This window comes from Camelus dromedarius, chromosome 29, assembly GCF_036321535.1.
Source record: "Camelus dromedarius isolate mCamDro1 chromosome 29, mCamDro1.pat, whole genome shotgun sequence".
NCBI classification, from domain to species: Eukaryota; Metazoa; Chordata; class Mammalia; order Artiodactyla; family Camelidae; genus Camelus; species Camelus dromedarius.
The window spans coordinates 6475961-6500751 of record NC_087464.1 but is presented as its reverse complement, the minus strand read 5'-3'; the positions used below and the strand labels follow the sequence as shown (position 1 = coordinate 6500751).

At 47.6% G+C, this 24791-nt stretch overlaps 1 protein-coding gene across 1 annotated transcript in view; it reads right to left on the bottom strand.

Annotated features, from left to right (window-relative positions):
* The window catches only part of ADAMTS17 (ADAM metallopeptidase with thrombospondin type 1 motif 17), a 302517-nt gene that overhangs the window by 206945 nt on the left and 70781 nt on the right, over nucleotides 1–24791 (bottom strand). The window contains exons 5-7 of the mRNA XM_064480528.1: nucleotides 22718–22801; nucleotides 21845–22002; nucleotides 13480–13523 (exon numbers count right to left, since the gene is read on the bottom strand). Of these exons, the coding sequence (XP_064336598.1) occupies nucleotides 13480–13523; nucleotides 21845–22002; nucleotides 22718–22801 (286 nt within the window). The remainder of the gene's footprint in view (nucleotides 1–13479; nucleotides 13524–21844; nucleotides 22003–22717; nucleotides 22802–24791) is intronic.

The window sequence follows — 24791 nt, the reverse complement described above, 5'->3', positions numbered from 1 at the left end:
CCCTCTGCCTGCAGTGAGGGCCCCACTTCCTTTGCACAGCCACCACACCACACAAGTAGGAATCACTATTATCCCCATTTTACAGATTAGGAAACTGAAATCAGAGGACAAGAGAACTGCCCAGGGCTCCACTGGGAGCAGCAGAGCTGGGACTGGAACCAGGCAGGGGGAAACTGGGAGCTGTGCTGGAAACCTCCACTCCCTCCTGCCCCTCTTGACAATCAACACCGAGTTCATGGAAAATCTGATTTGGGACAAGCCTGATTCCTTGGATGACAGTCAATATCCTAATTATCACAAGTGTCCACGGTCCCCAGTGACCAACTCAACTGCCATCCCTAACGCGGGTCAGCTGTTAGAATTCTGCAGGCTCAAACCAAGAGAACACAGGAGGTAACTCAGAAACCCACAATGTCACAGCTTTTTGTACCAGAGTAAATGTTTAAGATGTTTACACAAGTAATAACAGAATGACCATAAACACTGAGAGAGCTACTCTACATTCACGTCACTGTCTTTTTTTTTTTTTTAAGTTATAAATCATCACAAGAAAATCAAGGAACCCAGCCACAATCATGAGGCAGCTGTTCTCCAAACGTGGTCCCCAGACCAAGTGTCAGCACCCTCCATCCCCAGACCCACTGAGTCCACCCCTGGGTGGGGAGGCCCAGACATCTGCCTTCTAAGGAGACCCCCAAGTGATTCTGATGCAGGCTGACCTAAGAGGTCTATTAAGTTAGTTTATACGGACCTTCTTTAAATCTTTATTACATAAAAAATACCAACTGCCTGTCCCATGCTTTTACCCCATCCTTCCCCAGGAACTGAGCCAAACCTGGCTCTGTCACAGGAGGGAACTTTGTCACAGGATGCCTGGATCCCAGCTCCAATTTCTCTCCTCCTCTCTGCAGAGGACGTGGGTTAAGCTCACTTCAGTGGCTCCTGTCACCACCAGACTCAAATTCATACTTGCGAGCACCCCTCTCTGCCCCCTATCTGGCCCCGAAGTCATCGTACCCCTTCTGGCACAAAAATAAGCTGGGTGTCAGGGCAGCCTGCCCACACACACTGGGCAACTTTAGGTGAGTGACTCAGCCTTGGTTTCTTCCTCTGTAAATTGGAAACCGTACCTTCCACACAAGGTCCCAGCGCAGCCCCTGGCAGGTGGGAGGCCCCTAGAAAACATCAGGCCCCTCGGCCTCTGCCTTCTGCCTGTCTGTCTTTGCTCACACTAGGACTCCTGCCTGGAGAGCCTTCACCCCGTCCTGCAGCTGAAGCCCCACCCCAGCGCCCTTTCCAGAAGACCCACACGATGTGGGGAGGGCGAGGCTGGCCACGATGTCCGGGGGCCACTGAGAGGAAGCAGAGACAAGATGCACGGAGCAGTCACCGTGCATTCCAGGTTCCACCGGCATTTGCTCGGAGCAGGCCTGCAGGGAGAATGCTGATCTCTCACTCAAACTGGGGACCCGTGGACTGCCGAGTTTATTAAGTGGTAAGCCCAAGGCCAAGTACGTGGCAGCGGGAGGACTCAAACCCAGGTCTGACTGTGGCTGAGAAGCAGAGCGAGGAGTCCTACAGAGGGAAAGGAACGATGGAGCAGACCAGGGGACACCCTACTTGTTCTCGCTGTGGGACAGCTGTGCACCCGGCTGCCCACCCTGGGGAGACGCATGCTGACAGCAGAGCTAACCTCGGCACTTCTAGAAGCCCTGGCCCACCAAAGGCGCTACAGGTGGAGAGTCTGACTTCCAAATGTCTCAGTAAAGCCTTTGGTCATTCAAGCTGAAGTGTGACATCCAACCCCATCAACTTCCTACGGCCTTGCCTGCTTTGTTTTCCTGCTTAATCACGTTACCTCTAGGCCTACTCTACACTTCACTTACGATCATACATACCCGTCCCCTCCACTAGAACGTCAGCTCCAGAAAGACAGGGACGTTTGTTTTGCACATCAAGTGTCCCCAGGGTTGGAGCAGTGCTTGGCACACAGTAGGTCCTCAAAGACTACTTACGAGCGTGAATGCTAGAAAAGCAAGTTGTCTATAAGCACAAAGGTCTATTCTGAAAACAGTACATATGATAAAGACTGGGAAATGAATAAAATACTGGGTCAAAAGAACGACGGCAATATACACTTGAAGAAAGAAACACAAACGGGCACAGATCTGGCAGGACCAGTAGCAGCCAAGCCCTCCGGCTTTACTGTGAGCGGGTTCAGTACCAGCTGTCACTCATTAATGGCATAATTTTCAGACAAGAATTGGATCCTTTCGGAGCCTCGGTTTCCCCGTCTGCTAACAGGAGTAAAACCTCACTTAAAAGGTTACTGAAAGGCAAGATCCAGTTAGGAGAAAAGTTAAGACGAAAGACGGAAGCTGGATTCTCTGGGCTCCAGTCCTCTGCCACTTACAAGCTTTATGGCTTCGGGCAAGTTATTTACCGTTCTGTACCTCCAACTCCCCACAAGTAAAACAGAGGTGGCAACAGCACTTTTTCATGGAACTGTGAAGATCACATGAGTTAAAAACAGGAAGTATCTGATGCTGGAGTTCTCAACAGTGCCACCTCCATCACCACCCAGGACAAGAGGACAAAGAGCGACTCCGATATGATCCATCCATGGGGACAGGTAGAGGGTGCAGCAGTGGCTCTGCCGAAGGCAAAGCGCTTCATCTTTCCAAGGCTGAGTGCAAAGAAGGCTCAGATTCTGCACCAGCCCAGGACTGCTGTGGACTACAGGTTTGTGCCCCTCTAGGTTCATGTGTTGATGACCTAAACCCCAAACAGGGTGGTCCTCAGAGGTCATCTGATTTAATGCATCATGGGCGAGCCCTCACAATGGGATTAGTGTCCTTGTAAGAAGAGGCATAGAGATCAGAGCTCGCTCGCCCTCCACCACGTGAGGATGCAGCAGCCATCTGCACCCCAGACACCCAGTGGGTTGTCACCTTGATCAGCCCCTTCCTGACCATGACTTGCCCCCTTCCTGACCATGACTCAGCCCCATCCCGGCCATGACTCAGCCCCTTCCTGACCATGTTTCAGCCTCTCCTGGCCATGACTCAGCCCCTTCCTAACCATGACTTAGCCCTTCCTGACCGTGACTCAGCCCCTGCCTCAGCACGACTCAGCCCTTCCTGACCATGACTCAGCCCTTCCTGACCATGATTCAGCATTCCTGGCCACACTCAGCCCTATCCTGAACATGACTTGCCCCTTCCTGCCCATGACTCAGCCCCTTCCTGACCATGACTCAGCCCCATCCCGGCCATGACTCAACCCCTTCCTGACCATGTTTCAGCCTCTCCTGGCCATGACTCAGCCCCTTCCTAACCATGACTTAGCCCTTCCTGACCATGACTCAGCCCCTGCCTCAGCACGACTCAGTCCTTCCTGACCACGACTCAGCCCTTCCTGACCAAGACTCAGCCTCTCCTTATCTCGCTTCAGCCCTTTCCTGTACATCAGTGAAACGCTCTCTCCCTACAATAGCACGTGTCAGGAATTTCTGATCCAAGCTGTCTATACCAGTAATTCGCAAGGCATTTTGAACCCAAACCCTAAATAACAGCTAGGCCTAGATGTGGTCTCTGTGCAACAGAATAGACCAGTAGGTTGGCCTGACGTCACCTCCATTCACCTTCCTAAGACAGTACTCCTCTGTCTTCATTTGCGTATCTGTAGAAACTGAGGTTAAAAACTCAGAGGCAACTCTCAACTTCACATGGGAGGATTGGTGGTTCTGCAATTTAATAAGCTCACAAACACCACCAAATCCCAGTGAACGGCCTGAAATACGCAAGCAGCAAACAAGCACTCTCCTCCTGACTGCATTTCTACCTCGGAGGGTTCCACATGTCCTGCATCTCTGGTTAATTCTGAGCACCACATGACTTGAGCATGACCAGCCCCAGCTCTATATACCAGGAGTCCAACAACTGATAGGGAAACAGAACTCTTGGCTCAGACTCTAAAGCGATGATTTTTAATGCCAGCTGCAGATGAGGATAGTCCACGGTCCAAAAATATCAGTGGTTAACCCTAAGTCTCACTGCCTGCAAGGTCCAATGTGGGCCTGGAACCTAAGCCAAAGCAGCACTGCCTAGCAACCAAAAAAGAAACTAGCAAAGGGTCTCCTAGTTCCTGCTTGCATCTCTCAAAGAACATTAGAAAGGGCTCTCTAATTCAGCCCCCCGGCAACACTTCTTCAAATGCCCTCCCCTCTCTCCACTCTCTCCCAGGCCTGAGCTGCACTGCAGCTCCTGGAACTCACCACCCCCACGCTACCCCTCAGGGAGACAAGCCTGAGGATGCTTTCTTGGGAATCATACTTTTTTCTCACATCCTGACCATTTTTCTAGGAAGAAGTCTTTGAGAAGTTCTAGTTAATAAAATGAAGTAACTTTGTTTTCTTGGTCATCTCATTTTTTTAAAAATTGTGGCAAAGTATATACAACATAAAATTGACCACTGAAACCATTCTGAGGTATACAGTTCGACGGCATGAAATACATTCACATTGTGATGCAACCATCACCACCAGCATCTCCAGAACTTCCTTATCTTCCCAAACGGAACCTCTGCATCACTGAACACTAATTCTTCATTATCTACCCTCGCCCTCCAAACCCCGGGAAGCGCTAATCTATTTTTTGTCTCTATGAATTTGACTCCTCCAGGAACTTTAAAGGTGGAATTACACTCTACTTTTCTTTTTGTGACTGGCTTATTTCATTTAGCATAACATATTCAAGTTTTACCCATGTAATAGCATGTCTCAGAGTTCCCCTCTTTTTTAAGGCTGAGTATTATTCCATGTATGTGTAAAAGTACACTTGGGCTGCTTCCACCTTTTGGCTATTATGAATAATGCTGCTATGAACACGGATGTACAAATACCTGTTCAAGTCCCATTTCTCTGGGGGTATATACCTAGAAGTGGAACCCCTGGATCATATTTTTATTCCTTGAAGAACCATCATACTATTTTCCCCGCAGTACCCAAGTGTTCCCGTCTCTCCACATCGTCACCAACACGTTACTTTCTGCAGATTTTGTTGCTGCTGCTGTGGTTAATGACAATATCCATCCTAATGGTTGTGACTCACTTAACCTTCACAATAACCCTGGGTATTATCATCCTCATTTATAGAGAAAACAGAGGATGGTTCAGTTCACCATGGAGATGATGGGGTGAAACGGACCACTGGAAAGGAAGCTATGGTGGCGGCACTTCTCCAGCTGTTGGCCCTCACCAGCCAGGACAGGACCCACTGCAGAGGAGCCTGGCCCCTCACCTCTCCTGCCCACCCCTCTGCCTCCCAAGGAGAGGCTGCCCGAAGGTGCCAGGAGGGCTTCGGGACTCACAATTACACAAAGTCATCTCAGAAAGACCCAGTTTCTCATTTATAATTCATTTTCCCCATCCTTCCGGCAGGGGGTTGGTTTGTGTACCTAGCAAACCTAATAAGGTCAGGACTGTCTCTGCATCGCAGGACTGGAGCCTGAGCCCCTCAGCAAGGAAGAGAGGTGTCCTGCTTCATTCCCAGCCAATCATAACATGCTCCGTGGGCTGCAGGATGGAAACAGTGGGAACCACGGAGGCAGAGTCTCTCTGCCGATGTCACGCTGAGGCCTGTGCTGAATGAGAGGGCAGTGGGCTGTGGCCTGACACTGATGTCACCGAAGTCTCATGCAGGTTAGGGACCACCTAACCAGAGGACATCATCTTCACAGTTCCCCCTCCCAGCCACTGCAGGCCACCTGACCACAGAGCTCGTGAAGGCAGGAGGGGGCTCCAAAGCCTACATCTGAAGGACCATAGCTGGACACCCCACAGGGGCCAGGTCCCTTCTTGTTTGGCCCTCTTGGTCTCCAGCCCAAAAGGCAGTCAAGCAGGGCTGGTCTCCATGCAGTTCCAAAACCAGTGCAGTTCCCATCTCCACTGGGCTGGTAGATGCCTACCCACGCAAAGACATACCATGTATTTTCACCATTCTTACATGTATTTCTGCCATTACATTATCTTAAACAGGATCCTGGCAGGAAGAAGAGGAAAAGTTGGTCCCCTGGGGCCACTGGTTTCAGTGTGGACTTTCTGCCAAGTCCCAGTAAGAAACATTCTTCCCTGGGTTCTGGTAGTGGTACCCCTTCTCGGGGGGGCTCCCTTCTGGGGAACTTATAGAATTTTGTGGGTGCAAAGGAAGCCCCTCCAGACTTTGAGGTAAGGAAATATAAACACTGCACACATCCACCTGCACGCACACACCTAGGTGTGTGTGGGTGTACACATGTAGATGCAAAAACTCACACACTCACTCCCATTTTTATTCACCAGTTAGTATCTTCAAGTCACGCTACAGGACAGTCATACAAGGCAAAAGCAGGACACTCCGTGGCCACCCCATTCTTGCCCTCATCTGTTCCTCTCAGCCAACAGCAGTTCCTACAAAGGGTCTTTTAGAAGATTGTCTCCGACATCCAGACACATCTTAATTGGCATCTTTCAGAAAACACTCTCTACCTGAGGTTAAAGCTGAATGGGTGAGAGACGGAGCTAGTTTACTCAAGTACACTCAGCCCCTCCCTCTGTGGTTGACTGAATCTATGGATGCAAATCCCCGGATGGGAGGGCCGAGTGTACTGTGCAACTTTACAGAAGGGACCTGAGCGCCTGCAGATTTTGGTATCCTGGAGTCAATCCCATGGATACTGAGGGAAGACTGGATGTCCTTTTTACCTTTCCCAGTAACTCTATTAGCTGGGAAATCCAAGCTGGATTTACAGGGAGTAAAGTCCTAACATTGATTTGTGACTTTCTTAACTCTCTAAAAAGAATGACCTTTTTTTTTTTTTTTATTATATGATGAGTATGGTAGCATTTGCCCAAATAGTCTGAACCCTAATGGCTATATGTATGCATATTTATTCCCCAAATTGAAACCTTTCATCAAATCTCTCAAAAATCACAGAATAGTCAAGAGTATAATTATCAATACCAATATAACTTCTGACAACCAGATGAATTTGCTGAAGATCTCAGGCTGTCTGATTTGGGACAACTTATGTGTCATTGAATGTGAAGTCTTCTCCTTTGTAAGCCTCGCAGCGTAGACACAAAAGACGTGGGTGTGGATGAGCCTGAAACGGGAGCAGCAGGCACTGTGCCCAATGTGGGACAGGTATGAGGTAAGGAAATGGACGCATCAGAACTTGTTCATTCAGTGGGGCAGCTTCCCCTCAAGGCGATCTTCTGAGATGACTTCTAACAAACAATCCTGAAGCACAACTGAACCTTGACTTCCGTGAGGTCCCAAGGAATAACAAAATAAAACCAAATGAGCAAAAAGGAAGGTCTTCAGAAACAAAGGCACGCAAAACTTAGTCTGACTCATAAAACTTTTGTGTTTCTAACCTCAAACAACACTTTCCAGCCTCATTTGAACAGAACCTTGGACACTCCCACAATTCAACAACCACTCTTGCAGAATGAAGAGTGACCAACACCACAAAACACAGGAGGTGAAGGCTCACTCTGAAGGAGATCCACAAGGCAGGTCCCACACTCTCCAGCCACAGCACCGGGGCTGGAGTAAGCAGGTGGTCCTCCAGGGTGACTATGAGAAGCGGGTAATGTACAGCCAGAGGAGTACATTTGGATGCTTGTTTTTATATATAAAAGATGGCCTTACCTTCTTGCCTGAGCCCTAAATTACATGTACACAAACTTCTCTTCCTCCCTGACACATTCTGTGAACAACAACCCAGCAGATGCAACAGCACGACACCGTAGCCCCCCCGCCCCTGCCTCTCGCCGGCCCCTAGCACGTTTCCTTCCATGGCCTCCCGGAGGGCTGACCTGAAACAGACTCCCGGGGTGATGCTCCTTTCCTCCCTCCCAGAGGGACCCACTGCCTGGAGGTCAGGGGCCACATCTATGAAGCTCCCTCTGGTCCGGCCAGGCCTATGGGGAGCTCAGGGCCGGTGCTGTGGGCCACACAGTGAAGGGTCCTTCCACCCAAGATCAGGGGCAGCCATGGGAAGGGACCCTCGGGCTGGAGCAGCAGGACCCCAGGACACCCCCTGGCTGAAGGCCCCCCAGCAGCCTCTCCCTGGCCTTCTGTGTGAAACATGTCACGAGGCTGCGGAAAATTTCCATTTTCCTTTGTGCAGGGCCATCACATCTCTCTTCTGGGGGAGGAAAAGGGAGGCTTTTCTGCTAATTAAAAACTGTTATGAGGTGGGGAAGGTATACAGCCCAGCGGTAGAGCTGCATGCTTAGCATGCACGAGGTGTCGGGCTCAATCTCCAGTACTCCATTAAATAAATAAGTAAGTAAATCTAAGTAACTCCCCCTCCAAAAGAAAAGAGCAAAAGAAAAAAATAAAGACAACTTATTAAAAAAAAAAAACTACTATAAGACGAAGGAAGGAAAAAAAAATCCCGGTAATTCAAACTAAGTTCATAAAGCTTGAATCAGGCAGTCAAAAAAAAAAAAAAAAAAAAAAACCAACAACAAAAACACCACAACTCAGCTGACGGCTGAGGACAGAAACAGGACAAACGTCCCCTGTCCCCTGGCTGTAACTAAGGCATGTCTGGGCAGCCAGGCCACAGGGAGAGACGTGGGTGCTCAGGAAGCACCTGGGAGGGGCCCAGAGGCGTGTGTCAGGACCAGGACGGCAAAGGGCCAGCAAGGCTCCCACTTCCTTGATCTTGTACCCCCATCACCCTCTCCTCACCTAGGACGGCTTCCTCATCAGGATGGTGGCAGGAAGGCACATCACGCAGGAGGAAGCAATTCAACAGAGGAAAAGCCCTCTCCCCCAAAGGCCGGGTCTGAGACGTGCACCATGGGGACCACAGCGAGGGAGCAGCTACTTCTGCGAGGGCAGAAGCCTGTATTTCCCAGATCCTCCTGCCCCAAGAGTTGCCTTTCTCCTTGTGTGTGTCCTCCCCCAAAGTGGAGACCAGCAGGACCCCTAGGTGTCACCCCTTCCCCTTCCATAGCGGCCCAGGAGGCAAGGAGGGTGTGTCCGCTGTGATTCTCCCAAAGGGCATGCGCGCGGCTCTTCAGTCTGGCCCCTGCCAGCGTGGAGGAGCCTGGTGAGGTGGGGACACAGGGACTCCTCCCCCGCAGGAGGCAGGATCGCCTCAAAATCAGGGCCAAGGAAGCCCCCTCACCTATGTCAGCAGGACCCCCGTAATGTGCACAAAGGACATGTTGCAGCCTTGTGTTCCATTCTGTACTACAAGGTCAAGGGCGTAGGGGACACTGGTCGTTCTGGGCCGTCCAGCATCTGACCTTCCCCAGCTAAAGCACCCAGGCCCTCTCTGGAGAACCCCCTTCTCATGCCCTTTGTGGGAGGTACCACAGCCTCCCCCACGGAAGCCCAAAGGGCAACACTCCCTCACCCTCATACAGGGGCGCAGACAGAGGGGCAGGCCATGTGACCGAGGGCAGGACTTGGAACTGGGAGCTGGTGACATGGTGGCAGCGGGGGCCATCGGAGACCATTCACCACAGCCCTGATGCCGACCTCTGGGTGGAGTCTGCGGCCTTGCCCTCCGGGGCTCCCTCGGGTGCTGTCTGTTTCCAACCTGGTCCTCCAGCCTCAGGGACAGTCACTCTTCTGATAAATGCCCTTTTTGCTTGTTTCAACAATCAGACATCCCGTTGGATGAAATTGGCTAATGCCCTCGAGGCAGTACAGAAGGCAAGTTTTTTCATGGAACCCCAAACTCTACTCAGTACCTCAGAGGTTCTTCAAATGAATTGTTCAAATTACCTTTGAAATCAACTATTTTTTAAAATTAAACTATTTAAAAAGGAGTAATTAAAACATTTATAACAGTAGGTTACCTTTGGGGACGTATGTCTGGGGGCTTGGAGGAGGCATGCGTGAACCTTCGGGGAGCCAAGAACATTCCATATCTTAATCTGAGAAGTGGTTTTGAGAATACAGGCATATGATTACACAACAATGTAGAGGTACTTAATGCCAGGGAACTGTCCACTTAAAAATGGCTAGGATGGTAAATTTTATGTTATATATATTTTACCACAATTAAAAAAAATTGATTAAAACAATTCAAAACACTGCCTTAAAACTATTTATAAATAAGATAAATACTAAAAACAAGAATAGCCATAAATAGAAAAAAAAACAGACCATCAAGACTGGTACTCTTTACTATCTGTAAGTTAGACCCTAATTAAAACAACAAAGCAAACAAAAAACACTATTATATGCCGAATATAAAACACTGGTGACACCCAAGCTCAAGGTACCAGATTATCTCATTTTCTGCAGAACTTAGGGTGCAACCCCTCCTGCGAGAGCTGGATCCAGAGATTTGAAGGCAGATGTTCAAAATCTCTTAGCAATGGCAACCCCATGTCTATGGGATTCAGATTCCTTTTCCAACCAGTGGAATCAAACCAAAATACAAAAATAGATTGGATGCTGGAATGACAAAATTATAGAGCTGGGTTACAGATAAGTGGTAGCCAGGGTTAGGGCAAGAGAGAGAGGTGGTGGGGAGGAGGTGATTCTACAGAGGCAGCCCGAGGGACTGCTTGGAGGTGAGAGACCAGTTTTGTTCCCGATTGCTGTGGTGGATGGATAAATCTACACGTGATAAAATGCCACAGAACTACATGTTAAAACATAACCAAAAATGAGTGCATACAAAAACCACTGAAACCTGAGTAAGATCTGGAGTCTAGTTCATTGCACTGTGCCAATCAGTTTCCTGGTTTGGGAAATGCACTACAGTTACATAAGATGTTATCATCAGAGGAAGCTGGATGACTGGTACCAGAGACTTCCCTGCACTATTTTGACAGTTTTCAGCAATTCTATCATTTCCAAAATATAAAGGTTAAAAAAAAACAGAAATAAATAGGATGAGTCTGCTTTAAGACTGCTCTAATCCCACCTTCCAAATTATTATTTTCATCGAATCACCCACTGTTCTTACTGACTTGATAATATGTATAAGGATATTATGACAGTAAGACAAATGTGTACTAATCAAATACCATGTAGGTTTTACAGCTTTTTTTTTTTAAAGGAGTTGATTCAGTTCCTTTGTGAAAGCTGAAGCTCACTGAGATATTGGAAAGAACATGCAATACAAAGCAGGAGACGGGGCTGGTTCATCCCTGAGCTAACCAGCAGTCATGTAAAGAATCAGTACATCTGGTCCACACCATTTAAAGACCTTCATGTTCCGGATGTGAGAGACACACACACCAGGGAGGTCAGATCAGGAGACCAGATGTCGCCAAAAGTATGTGGTCAAGTATCAAACAAGTAATGTTAAGAACTGTATTATGTACCCCCAAATCTGTAAGTTGAAGCCCTAACTCCCAGTGTGAATGTATTTGAAGATGGGAAATTTAAAGAAGTCATTCAGGTTAAATGAGGTCATGTGTAGAGATCTGGTCCAATATAACTGATATTCTTATAAAGAGGAGATTAGGATCCAGGCACATACAGAAGGAAGGCCAGGTGAGGACACAGGGAGAAGCTGGCCACCTGCAAGCCAAGGAGAGAGGCCTCAGGAGAAACCAGCACTTGCTGACACCTTGATCTTGAACTTCTAGCCTCCAGAACTGAGAGACAATAACCCTCTGTTGTTTAAGCCACCCAGTCTCTGGTGTTCCGTTATGGCTGCCCCAGCAGACAAACACAATTAGTGTGATGACGTGGTTGACACGAGGGAAGGATGCTCGAGAGAGCGATCTGCCTGCTTTTCTGCAAGGAGTCTGAAATACATAATGGCAATTCATGGCAGAAAATTTAAAAGCCGGCTCTATATCACGTGAAAGGAAACCATGTCCTCAGATGGATGTTGTTCAAAAACCCTGGAGTTCCTCCACCCGCATTCGTCCATCCGTTCCTTCATTCCATCAACAGTGGTGACCGAGCCTCTCCAGCCCTGTGCCAGGCACTGAAGGACACGACGTACAGGTTAAAGCCAGACTCTGCTCTGTGCACTGCAAAGTCTTCCAGGGAAGATGCGCAGGCAAGGGTAAGAAGACGGATCCATGAATCCATGGGGGCAAAGACAGGGAGCAGGAGAGCATGGAGTAGAAGCCCTTCTTGGGAAGGGCGGTGGGTGTCAGAGCTGACTTGTGACCACCAGGAAGGAGCAGCCCCTCCTCCAGATAGCACGTGCCTCGGCAGCCCTGTCAGCGGACAGAGATTGACATATACTAGTCCCCCACAGCCCCAACCAGACTCAGACCTGCGTCAGCTAACCCTCTATCCAAAGCCTACTTGACACTGCATTGGTGTAGTAATTCTGTAATAGAAAAGAACAAATCTGACTCCATATTATATCTCCTTCTTTGGCTTTAATCCTGGGCCCTGTTTTCTAGGCTCAGTCTTGCTGGCTCTGCACCTTTTGTAAAAGAATGTTGCCTTTAGCCTGAAATATACAGGAGAGCCTATTCTCAAGGCTCTGATCTTTAAGGATATTAACGCTTTTGCACTTATATAAAGATAACAAGTTGCAGAATAGAAAATAACATTTGTTTTGTTAGAGGTTTTCCAGGGGCACCATGACCTGACCCATGTGGACAGCTGCAAGAACAAAGAATTCCTGCAATAAGAAGTTCGCAACAACCAAGCATACCCTCTTCCCCATTTTTAGTACAAAAGGAGCCTGAATTCTGACTTGGGAAAGATGGTTCTCCAGGACGTTAGGCGACCATCTTCTTGGTCTGCTGGCTTTCCGAATAAAGTCGCTATTCCTTGCCCCAACACCTTGTCTCACGATTTACTGGCCTGTCATGTGGCGAGCAGAACGAGCTTGGACTCAGTAACAGTCTGAGAGGTCAAAAGCAAGCCAGATACAACTAGGGATACGAGAGAAAGGAAATGGCAAGCGAAGGGGAGGGCGGGGGAAGAGGCGGAGGAGAGGGGGCAGGCGAGAGGGAAACGGTTTCCCAGTTCTGCATGTTGGCATCACTACGGTCTGATCAGAAGGCAGTGAGCCTGGTGCCAAGGCTGGGGGAGGAGACCTGTCACTCTTCACCTCTTAGGACACTTGGTGAAACTTCTGTCTCATGACTATCACGTAAACCGTGCAAATCAGTAAAGCCTCCCAACCCCCGCACTGGTGGCCCAGAGGCTCAGAGCCAAACACCGCCCAACTGCAGTCACCTCAGTGCAGCCTGGGGGCTCCTCCCCTTGGTTTTAACTTTTCATATCTTCCTTATTAACTCTTTGTCTAGATGCCTTCTGTCATAAGCAATTGCAAAACTTTTCAGGAAAGAATAAAATAAAATAAAATAAAATAAAATAAAATAAAATAAAATAATACCAAATTTACAAAAAAAAAAAAAAAAGCAACAGAAAAGAGTTTGTTTGAGGACGGCTCCTCCAGACTGGAAGTGTTGTCAAGTCTCCACATTATCACAGGGTGTATCAGCCCCTTAGATTACTATTTTAACTCTAAACTTACCAACGGTGTCGCAAGGTTCATCTTTGTGTACGCAGAAATCTGTCCTAAAAGAAAAACACATAGTCAGGTGTGTGCAGTACCCCCAAGAATAAGAGAACACTGTCAGTTACTCATTCTGCCCATAACAACGTAATCGCTTTAGTTGTCACAGGTCATATTAATAACAACTAGCAGTGTTAGCCAAGATTAACCATATTTCCAACAGGTAGGCCCAGTTGCCCAACATAAGACCTTCCTTTCATAGCTCACCTATTCCATACTTAACACTTGGCTGCTAGAGGGACTCCCTTTCAAAGCTGAAAAGGTCGCAGAAGACGTTTACCAAGACATCTATCAGAGATGGCTATTAGTCAATATCATCAAACTAGAGTGACTTCCTGAGTTCATCTCCTTGGGCAGCGACTGGTTTTAGATGTTGGCATGACCAGCTCACTTATATGCGAACACACCAAAAAAGTTACTTCTAAAAGTTATATTCTTTAGAGTTCCCTAGGATCCCCCAGGTGTGTGGCTGTGGATACAAATGACACAGCAAAGATGCTTGAAATCTGGTCCAGCCCCAGTTGTGCAGGTACAAGGGGCTCCCTATGGCCTGTGAGTTATGAAATGAGAGGTCTGGGCCCTTCTCTTCCAAAACTAGAGCATTCCAATGATTCTGCCTGCAAGTTCCCACAGTGGGGGGACTGACCAGAGCACTGCCTGGGGGAGCATCACGCCCAGGACTGGGTGAGGAGACCAGTGCCCAGCCCATGAGCATCTTCTCATGGGGGCCCCTGGGGTCCCGGAGAAAGCTGAAAAGGTGTGTTCTGAAGTCCCTCTTCCCATTTTAGTTTTAAAAGTTCTCTGGGAAGGGAAACAGGGCCCGGCCCAACAAGGTGGGCAGTGAGCAAGGTTGTGAACAGAAGCCACAGGTCCTGGCTGGGCCACACCTGGCCTCCCCTCGCAGGGTGATACCTCCCTCCCTCTTTCTGACATTTCATTCCCACCCTGGAAGTTAGAGTTCTCAACCCCTCTCCTTCCCTCTGTCAAAATCTATTCTCAGGGAAGGATCTGACACCCCACTGACAGGCAACATGTTACTTTGAATTCTGGTATCTCACAGTCAGCTTTCCTTTTCCCTCCACTCCAATCCACGGCCCATTCTGCCCGATTTGCCTACATAACGTAACCCACGTCTCACACCTCTCCGCACAACTTTGTACGTTCACTTGAGTGGAGCAAAGCCTGCAAGTTCCTGACCCTGGCTCTGCTTCAGGCTGACCTGAAAGCTGTCAAAGATGCATGACTGGGACATTAGGCTATACGCCAGAAATTGACGCAATGTAACTGACTTTAACTCAATTAAAAAAAAATTCTACCTGTCCACTAGACCCACAGATTCTACACCTGCAGATTCTACACCTGGGGTTCTGACATACACAATTCCTTGGTCCAGGCCCATTGCCTCAGAACAAGAAGTCCTGCCAGGCACCCTGGATATCCTGCAAGCCCAGAGGAGAGGGCAGACGGGCGGCTGGCATGGGGGTGACAGCTCCGAAGGTGTGGCCCTGAAGCTGGCCAGAGGGACAGCAAAGAAGACTGGGGCCAATCTGGTCAGCAACCCACCTGGGTTTGGCTGCCTGCAAGTTTCTAATTTTTTCATAACGAACACATATATTTTGGTAATCAATTTTAAAATAATTTTAACAAAGGAAAAAAGAAAGCCTTCAAGAGTCCCAGGCTTTTCATAACCCCCCTCCAAAACCAAGGAAACTGCCATGGAAATGGAGGGGGAGTAACCACAGGAAAACAAAGCCTTGTGACTTGATTTTTCCATCAAAGTTGATCTTTTAGTGAGGTGGGAAGCCCCATGAAAAAGACGGCAGGACCCCCAGGCAGGGCCACTACCCTCCCGCCAGCACCATTCGGTTGCCTGGCCCTGCGGCACTATCTTGCTTCTTAAACTCTGAAACGGCTTACTTCTAGGAAAGCAGAACTTACCCCTAAGATTCTATTGGTTCCCTGAGCTAACTCCTGATTGGTCCATTTCCCTCACTCCTGATTGGTCCATTTCTCTCACTCCTGATTGGTCCATTTCTACAAAGCTTGCTCCTAATTAGTCACCTTTGTTATACCTTATTTGCATATGGTGTTACAAAATGTTGCAAAGTCTAGCCTGGTAGCCTATAAAAGCCTGTGTAAACCTACAGACGGGGTTCAGAGCTTGGAGTATTAACTCCTCTGGGCCTGCTGGCATAATAAACCTGAGTTCTCCAACCCTCCGAGTGCTGCTTGGTCTCTTGCCCGGATCCAGGTTGCTGTCACAACTGAGCTATAACACTGAGCTGTAACACACTTTGCTGCAACACTAGGAGACTAATTCACAGGCAGTAGAGGGTAGCAAGGAAGAAGCACTGGCAGAGAGGAAACCAAACAGATAAAATTAGGGACAAAAATCTGCTTATTGGTCTAGTATCTATCTAACTCCAGCTGAACATTCTTGATCTGACACTCTTCCCATCTGAATGTTTTGGGCATGTCACACACACACACACACACACACACACACACACACACACACACACAATGAAGACCAGACTGAACCAAGACCCCACTCCAGGGCTTCCCAGAGTGAGCAACTGAAAGTGTTGAAAGCTTAAATCCATTGCCTCACCTGGGCAAATGGGGAAAGGGTGCATGGCCATCAGTGCTACAGACAAGAACTGAACAGACTGATGGAAGATGGCGCCCCCTTCACAGGTGCCATCTTGGAGAAGGCCAACCCTATTGACTGACAGGGCATTGTGAGTTCACTCATCCCTGGGCTTCCCTGGCGGGAAACAGGTGGCCTCAAATGATGGGCCCCGCAGCATCACCCGTGTTGCTTCTCCTGCGTAAGCTGGGGGAGGTCTGGTCAGCTTGTGGAAAACTAGGCTCAGTCAGACGCCTGAATTAACTCTCGGCAAATGCAGAGCCAGGGATGGAAATTTGTGTGGGATGCTAAAGATTAATACTAACTAGAAAGAGATTTTTGAATATATGTTGAAGTTCGTACAAGCCTCCCATTTTACAGATGGAAAAATTAGTGTCAGGCTGGTGGTCTCAAAATCACATAGAGAATTAGCAACAATTAGGGCAAAGATGAGGACTCTTGGCATCCCAGTCCTCTCTCAGAAAAGGAAAAGCAAGCCATCTGTCTGCAAGGGCAGCTTCATCTCCAGATAATCCGGCTCCCCCTGCAAACCCACACCGAACCCACACATGGGGGCTGCAGGGGTCAACTAGGGAGTGAAAAACAAAATGAGGTTCCCAACGCAGCTCTCCAGCCTCCAAGTCCGTTCACATTCACACCCCACTGTTTGTCCCTCAAGAGAAGGAAAGCTGCGTGGAGCTACAGGCCAGGGTGGGCTTCGTGGATGTGTGAGAAGTGCAGTCATGCGGGCCCCACACGTGGACCCCCCACCCCCCAACCTGCTTTAACGCTCTGCCATAGCCGTCTGAGAATTCTTCAACACGGGGTCCCATGTTTTCATCCTGCAGGGCACCCCACAAGTTACGTAGCTAGTCCTGTGCATAACCAATTGCCTGGCATACAGTTGGGGCTTAATAAATACTGGCTCCCTTGCTGAATGAGTGATGTACATTTCCAGACCACTTTCGACGTGCCCTGTAAGCCCATGGGTGGCCTCGTCTCTCCCCAATATTTGTCTCTCTCCCTAGAAACACAGAAACACCACGGTCCCCAGATACCCACTGAGCTCTCACAGGAGCAAGAACACAGGTCAAAGGGAAGACCGTTCCTGGTGACTGGGTGGAGTCACACAGGAAGGGAAGGTTGAGGGACAACTGGAGTTTCCCTCCGGGCTGGCCATGCATGTTGCTCCTGGAGTCTCCCAGGAGCACAGACTTGGTTTCGGGGAGTGGGGGAAGTCCCACTGTCCTGGCTTTCTGGAGGAGATGCAGAGCCAAAGGTACGGCCATGCCAGGGGCTGAAATCCCCGAAGGCCAGTCTGTGTGGGTCCTGTGTGGCCCCCAGACTCGGTCTACTCAGAGGTCCTTGCTGGCCCTACCCGCGGCAGCAGCTGCCGGGTATCCAGCTTCTGCGGCTCCTGGCTCGGCAGCTTCTGCTGGACGTGATGTCATGCTCACAGCTCGGCAGCCGGCCATCTGTATGGTTGGTGGGCGTCCAGGAGAATACACTCTCAGGCTCAGCCACAGCCGACACAGAGAATAAAACGAGAAGAGACCCGCCCGTTGGCCAGCCCCAGTCCCAGGGCCTGAGGACACCGGCCCCTAAACACCACTGGCCCAGGCAGCCTCCAGTTAGACCCTCAGCTCGGATTACTCCCGGGGGTGAAGGACCACCCCTCGGAGCAGCAGCTGCCTCGCACCCAATTTCCCTGCAAAAACATCAGCCCATTATTACGCCAACCTAAGGGGACTGCAGCTCTCAGCCTCTAATGATTAAACAGTGCTTCTCGGCCAACTTGGCTTCCAGCCCTGACTCCAACGCTGCCCCCCACCATCCTCATGGGAGGGCTTCAGTTTAACATCTCTGAGGACCCACCACTGAAGCAGGTGAGAGGAACCATGATTGCTCAGGTAGCTCACGAGGTGTCTACACGAAATGGAGAAAGACAAGGTGGCACAGGTCACAGCAGCTGAAGGAGCCTTTTTTTCCAGGTCGCCAGCCCCACCTCCAGGACCCGCACGCAGAAACACCCGCTTGCGGTCAGGACTACCCCTTTCGATGTGCTTGGTTAAAAAAGAACATCTTTAAAGTTTTTTATTGCGCTACAATCCACATAAAATGTACCATCTTAACCATTTTTAAGTATGATGTTCAGTAGTGTCGAGTACAGTCACACTGTCATGCAACCAATCTCCAGAACTCTTCTCATCTTGCAAAACTGAAACTCTAGATCCATCAGATAACTCCCTCCTCCTTCCTCCCTGCAGCTCCTGGCCACCATTCCTTTTTTTTTAATTGAAGCACAGTCAGTCACAATGTGTCAATTTCTGGTGTGCAGCATAATGTCCCTACATGCATATACATACATATATTCATTTTCATATTCTTTTTCACTAAAGGTTATTACAAGATTTTGAACACAGTTCCCTGTGCTATACGGAAGAAATTAGTTTATCTATTTTTATATAAAGTGGTTAACATCTGAAAATCTCAAACTCTCAAATTTATCCCTTTCTACCCCCTTGCCATCATTTCTGTCGCAACGAACTTAACTATTCCAGATAAGTCATACAAGTGGAAATCACACAGGGTTTGTCCTTTTGTGACTGGCTTATTTCACTCAGCATAATGTCCTCCAGGTTCATTCATGCTGTAAGTAGTATTAGAATTTCCTTCCTTCTTAAGGCTGAATAATATTCCATTTGTATTGAAACACCACATTTTGTTTATCCATTTATCCACTGATGGACACTTGGGTTGCTTCCACGTTTTAACTGTTAAAAGTAATTCTGCTGTGAATATAGGTGTATGAATATCTCTTTAAAATCCTGCTTTCAATGCTTTTCGGTATATACCCAGATGTGTAACTGCTGGGTCACATGGTAATTCTATTTTTAATTTTTTGAGGAATTGCCAACCTGTTTTCCACAGGGGCTGCACCATTTTACATTCCTACCAACAGTGCACAAGGGTTCCAATCTCTCTACATCCTCGCCAACACTTTTTTTTTTCAATAGTAGCCATCCTAACAGGTGTGAGGTGTAAAAAAGAATACTTTTATGCAAAATATTCCAGTATGGTAAATAAGCTGTTAGGAGACAGGAAAAAGAAAAAAAGCCCAACCGGCAGCACCCTCAGACCAAGGGTGCATTCATGTCTCTGACGGTATTTTGTAAAAGGGCTGATCCAGAAGCTTTGTCAACACCAATTTCAGTAACACCTATCGCCTCTGGGAAAAAGGGCTATTTGTTCCCAAACCAAGGCTACCTGCACGCATTTTCTCTCTCTAGGCAGGCAGGAAAGGAAACAGCAGGAAGACCAATAAACAGTATAGGGAACATTCCGTTTTGTTTTTTGGTTTTTTTTAACAAAACATCAGAATTTATACAGGATTTATGCAAACCGCTTTCAAAGAAGTGACCCTGGAAGTTTAGCTGCATTTTCCAAAGGTGATGTTATCTAGAGCTCCTAGAGGAAAGGTCTCTAGACCTCAATGTAACTGTCATTCAGAAAATCAGTCACATTAATTCACAGTCACATGTAGACGCGGTTCCCAAGGACTCCCACCTGTTGCCTAAACCAAATCCACTCTCAATGGGTGGTACCCATAATCCCAACACCACAATCTCAGGGTGCTTTACAGAAAGACCCACAGGCTCTAAAAGCCATCTCAAAGTGCTTGAACCCCGGCAGCCTCCGGCCAGTGAGTGTGGGGACCAGAGCTGCCGGCAGAGGTGGCACCTAGAGGTTCCCAGCACTCACTGCGGTGGGCAAACCGAGGTCTAAAGCAAGTGCAAGGTCATGTTCATCCCTGTCCTTGGTGCCTGGTAGTGCACCTCATTGCTGGCAATACGAATTACTGAACAGACTTCTCAAATGTCCCATTATACATTTAATCGCATCCTGAAGGAGCAGCGAGTGTTCACATAAGGGATCAGTGTGCTTCAGGTCACATTTAACCCTTTAGGCCTGGCAACTGATAAACCATCTACAAGAGTGGTGAGGCATCTCTTTGGTGTCTGGTGGGGGCAACACGTATGTCCTGGGTTTTTAAAGAGAAGGTCAAGGAGCTGCATTGTCTGGTGCCTGCTGCCCGAGGCTGAGGTCACAGAACTTCCCCAGCTACCACTGGGATGTCATAAGACCAAGGGCTTGTCATACATGGCCCAAGACATACAACCAAAGAACCTTTCCAGACTCAAGACCAAAGTCTTAAACCAGATTTAACTCTTCTTAGAGGGGCAGGCTGTCTTTAAGCTAAAGATATGGTAAGGTATTCCCCTTCACAACTTTACCTCTGAACTCAGAGAAAAAGAAAACATGTCATTTTGGAAGTAATTTCCTCAAATTGAAAAAAAAATTTTATTAATTCAAAATTGATACATTCATAGCAGCTCTAATAAAATTTTTGTATTTTAATCTAACAGATTAAATTATCAAGAAACATTTCCTCATATTTTCTAAGGGGGAATTCTGGTGTCAACACATAACACATTTTATTTATGTTACTGAAGTAAAACAACCGAGGAAGCTTTTCTCAGAGAGGTTGGAGACACGGGGGAAAAATGAAATAGCCACGTCTGTACCTACTGTGGGTTGAACTGTGTGTCCCCCAAAAGATATGCTCAAATCCTACCCCCCCGGACTGGTGAGTGTGATCTTATTTGGAAAGAGGGTCACTGCAGATGTCAGCAATTTAAGATAAGGTCACCCTGGATTAAGCCGGGCTCCAATACAATGACTGGTGTCCTTAACGCGAAGAGGGAAATTTGGACACAGAGAGAACTCTATGTGACAATGGAGGAGACTTAAGTCACACATCTACAAGGCAAGGGGTGCCAAGGATTGCAGCAACCACCCGAAGTGAGGAAGGATGCAGGGACCCTCCTCTTCGGAGCCTTCAGAGAGAGCACAGCCCCACCCACACCTTTATTTCAGACTTCTGGCCTCCAACACTGTGAGAAAATCGTTTTCTGTTGTTTTAAGCCACCCAGTTTGTGGTAGTCCCTAGGAAATGGAAATAACACTGCTGCTGTCTGCAAGGAAAGCTGCCTTTGGTTACTACCGCCCACTGCCGGGCCTCTGGTCTCCCTCTCAGTCAGAAACTCCAGCTCTGCGGCATAGGAAGAAACTTAGCTCCTTACTTCAGAGTCTCCACATGGATTCCACGGGCATCTCCGTCCACCACTGTTGTCCCTAGAGTGCACGTGGGTGGGGCTGTGCACAGCACACACAGTCCTGCGTGGACAGGACATTTGGGGTACTGGCTCCCTGCCCAATAGTGCGCTTAAGCCGGTTTGGAAGCAGCCTGCAACACAGGTGAGCTCTTTCCAGCCAGCATTCTGTTTGGTGTTTGGGAGAGGAAGTAGATGAATTCTCTTGGAAATTTTAACACTCTTGGATAACTAGGATTTGAGTACTTTTTTATTTATAACAAGAGCAACAATAGTGGCCAACACTCATGTCCTTACTCTGGGTCAGGCACTGAGAAGTGCTTCCTATGGTCATTTAATCCTTTCGCCTCGGAGGGACGACTATCATTTATCCCTATCTTACTGATGAAGAAAACCAAGGTTCAGACAGGTGGCCCCAAGTCTGATTTCCAAGCCTGAATTCCTAGCAAATAACCCTCTGGCCTCTCCAGGAAATGTCTTCCCTCACATGTCTGCAGCTCCAGGCTGAAGCCAGCTTTACCTGGTCACGAACACAGCGGCATCCACGGGCGGCGTGTCGTCCTTGGCTCCTGGAACCTGATTGTTGCCGAGGTACCGTGCACCTCCGTATTCCTCGTTCTGCCAGTGACAGAAGCTCTCCAGGGACCGCTCACCGTGGTGCCCAATGGACAACTTGGCCTAAAAGAAATCAGTGGGCCAGTTACAGAAGCAAACGCCCAGGGAAGCCCGAGTTTATGCTCAGACCACAGCGTGGACATTAATGTAGAGATAGTCGCTGGGGTAGGGGGGACATCACTCAATGTTGTGCTGCCCTCGCGCTGGTAGGCAGATGCAGAGACCCAGAGAAAGGCCATCAGGGGCCTTATTTAAAAGTTCAAATGGAGACTACATTATTAAAGAAAAGTTTTCTCCTTTTCAGCAAACTGAACAGTGTACCCAACCGGGCACGGGACCCTCGGTCTCACATTCACTGCTTGACTCTGCAGGTAACACTGTCAGGAGGAAATGCACTCAATCGAAAGACCAGAAAACAACGCTATGGTGAATCCAAATTTGGCCTGGAGCTGGGGTATAGCTCCAGAAAGGTAGCCACGATCCCCGAGACCTCGCCATCCACTTTGTCCACACAAGACGTGCGGGAGTGAAGGAGGGAGGCACGCAAGCCTGCGGCTCAGGGTTCCCCACAGGTTCTAAGATTACATGCACAGCAAGCTCCAGGGACGGTGCCTGTCCTCCTCTCACCAGGTTCCTGGCCCAGGGCACACTGTTGCCATGTGCCGACCCAGGGAGTCGGTAAGACAGACAACACTTGGACTCCTCCTCCACACTCAACAGTAACTAGGAAGCCTGGAGACCAGTGACGTTTCCCGTAACTATGCCAATGGGGACTTACAGGGCGTTGTCGCAGCAGGACAAGCTTGGTGACTTGAATGTTAACTTTAATTCCAAGGCTCTGGTGCTGAAACATATTGTATACCTGTCAAGAGAGAAGAAAAGAAATAAAGATATAAATACACAAATTTTAAAAACTATGGGCATCCTGGATGGAATCATAGAACAAAAGAAAGATATTAGGTAAGAACTAAGGACATCGGAATAAACTAGCAATTTGAGTTAATAATAATGTAGCAATATTGGTCCATTACTTAATTCAAACATACCACACTAACGTAAGATGTCAGTAATAGATGAAACTGTATGGGAACTCTCTGTACTATCTATTTAATTTTTCTATAAATCTAATATATAATTGAATAAAATATAAATGCATTAATTTAGAAATAAAAAATAAATTCTACTCATTAAAAATTACATTAACTAAAATCTTTTAAATAATAAACTGTGTTACTCCAGTATTAAAAAGAAATCTAAAGAAGAATAATTATGTGAAATTCAATTATCGATCTTCATAAAGTCTCACTGGAACAAAATATATATATATGTGAGATATATAACCCAGATTTTATTTAAAAAGGCCTTCTGAGACTGAAAAGCTCCCATAAATATGAATTCCCCCCAAGGAACCTGCATGTGATGGGAAAACTCTGGAATCACACACATGTGTGCATACATACATATACATGCAAAGATCAGCTGGAAATCAGATGCTTGGGAAAAACTGTATAGGACCATTGATTTTGAAAAAAAAGAAATGGATGTCAGATGATTCTGGGTTTCCTGCGGGAGGCTGAAGGGGATCTTTATGGAGGGACGTGGGGAGGTCCACGCCTGTGGGCCATCTCTAACCCTCATCACAACCCCTCACGGTTGGTATCTCCACCAACCTCCACTCAACGAGATAAAGCCACCCTCTCAGGACCCACGGACAGTCAACCATGACCCCAATCCAAATCCAGGCTTGTCCAAAGAGGCCATATTCCTTTATTCCCTGAAGTCCTCATTCCAGAGAAAGTCTGTCAATGAGATAAAGTTACAGTGACAGAAAAGGGTAGGTTCCTCTCGCTGGTAGAACTTTTTTATAACGTTCTCCATATCAGGACACCAGAGACAAGTGTTTCAAGAGGAAGCGAGATAGGAAACCCCAAATAAGGTGGAGGAATGAAAGTTGACAGAGACAGGAAAAAAACCCATTGGACTCGAGGACCCCCAGATTATTACACTCCCCTTGAGATCCTTTTTCTATAGTATGGAGAGCAGGATGCAGGGAATTCCAATGGAGCAGGTGATGAAGGTAGTAGTGTAAGATACAGAAGGAAGAGATGAGAACCTTTCAAATATTCTTTTTCTTAATTGAGGAAATACTTTTGTTTCATTATGTCCTTTTTCCCCCAAAGTTACTGAGATAATGTTGATATATAATATTGTAATAGGTTCAGGTGTACAGATATATATATATCTCAAATCTGATATATAATATATACATATCTCAGAATGATTACCACGGTAAGTTTCGTTAACATCCATCACCTCACATAGGTACAACTGTTTTCCTCGTGAAAGAATTTTTAAGCACTCTTTTAGCAACTTTCAAATACACCACACAGAACGATTAACTACAGTCACCATGCTGTACATTACATCCCCAGAACTTCCTTATAACTAAAAGTGTGTACCTTTTGATCACCTTCTCCCATGCCCCCCACCCACCGCCTCCAGCAGCCACCAATCTGTTCTCTGTGAGTTCAGTTATTTTATTTCACTTTATTTTATTTTATTTTTCTGGTGGGGGGGGTAGATTAGAGTTATTTATATTTTAATGGAGGTACTGGGGATTGAACCCGGGACCTTGTGCTTGCCAAGCACGTGCTCTACCACTGAGCTCTACCCTCCCCCTCCGAGTTCAGTATTTTTTTAGATTCCACATATGAGTGAGATCATATAGCGTTTGTTTTCCTCTGTCTGCCTTTTTTCACTTGGTGTTGGATAAGCTGCTGTTTTTTTCCTGATAGACAGGCTCTACAGGGAGACTTTTGCAGCAGGGGCATTAAAAGTTTCTCTTCAGTACA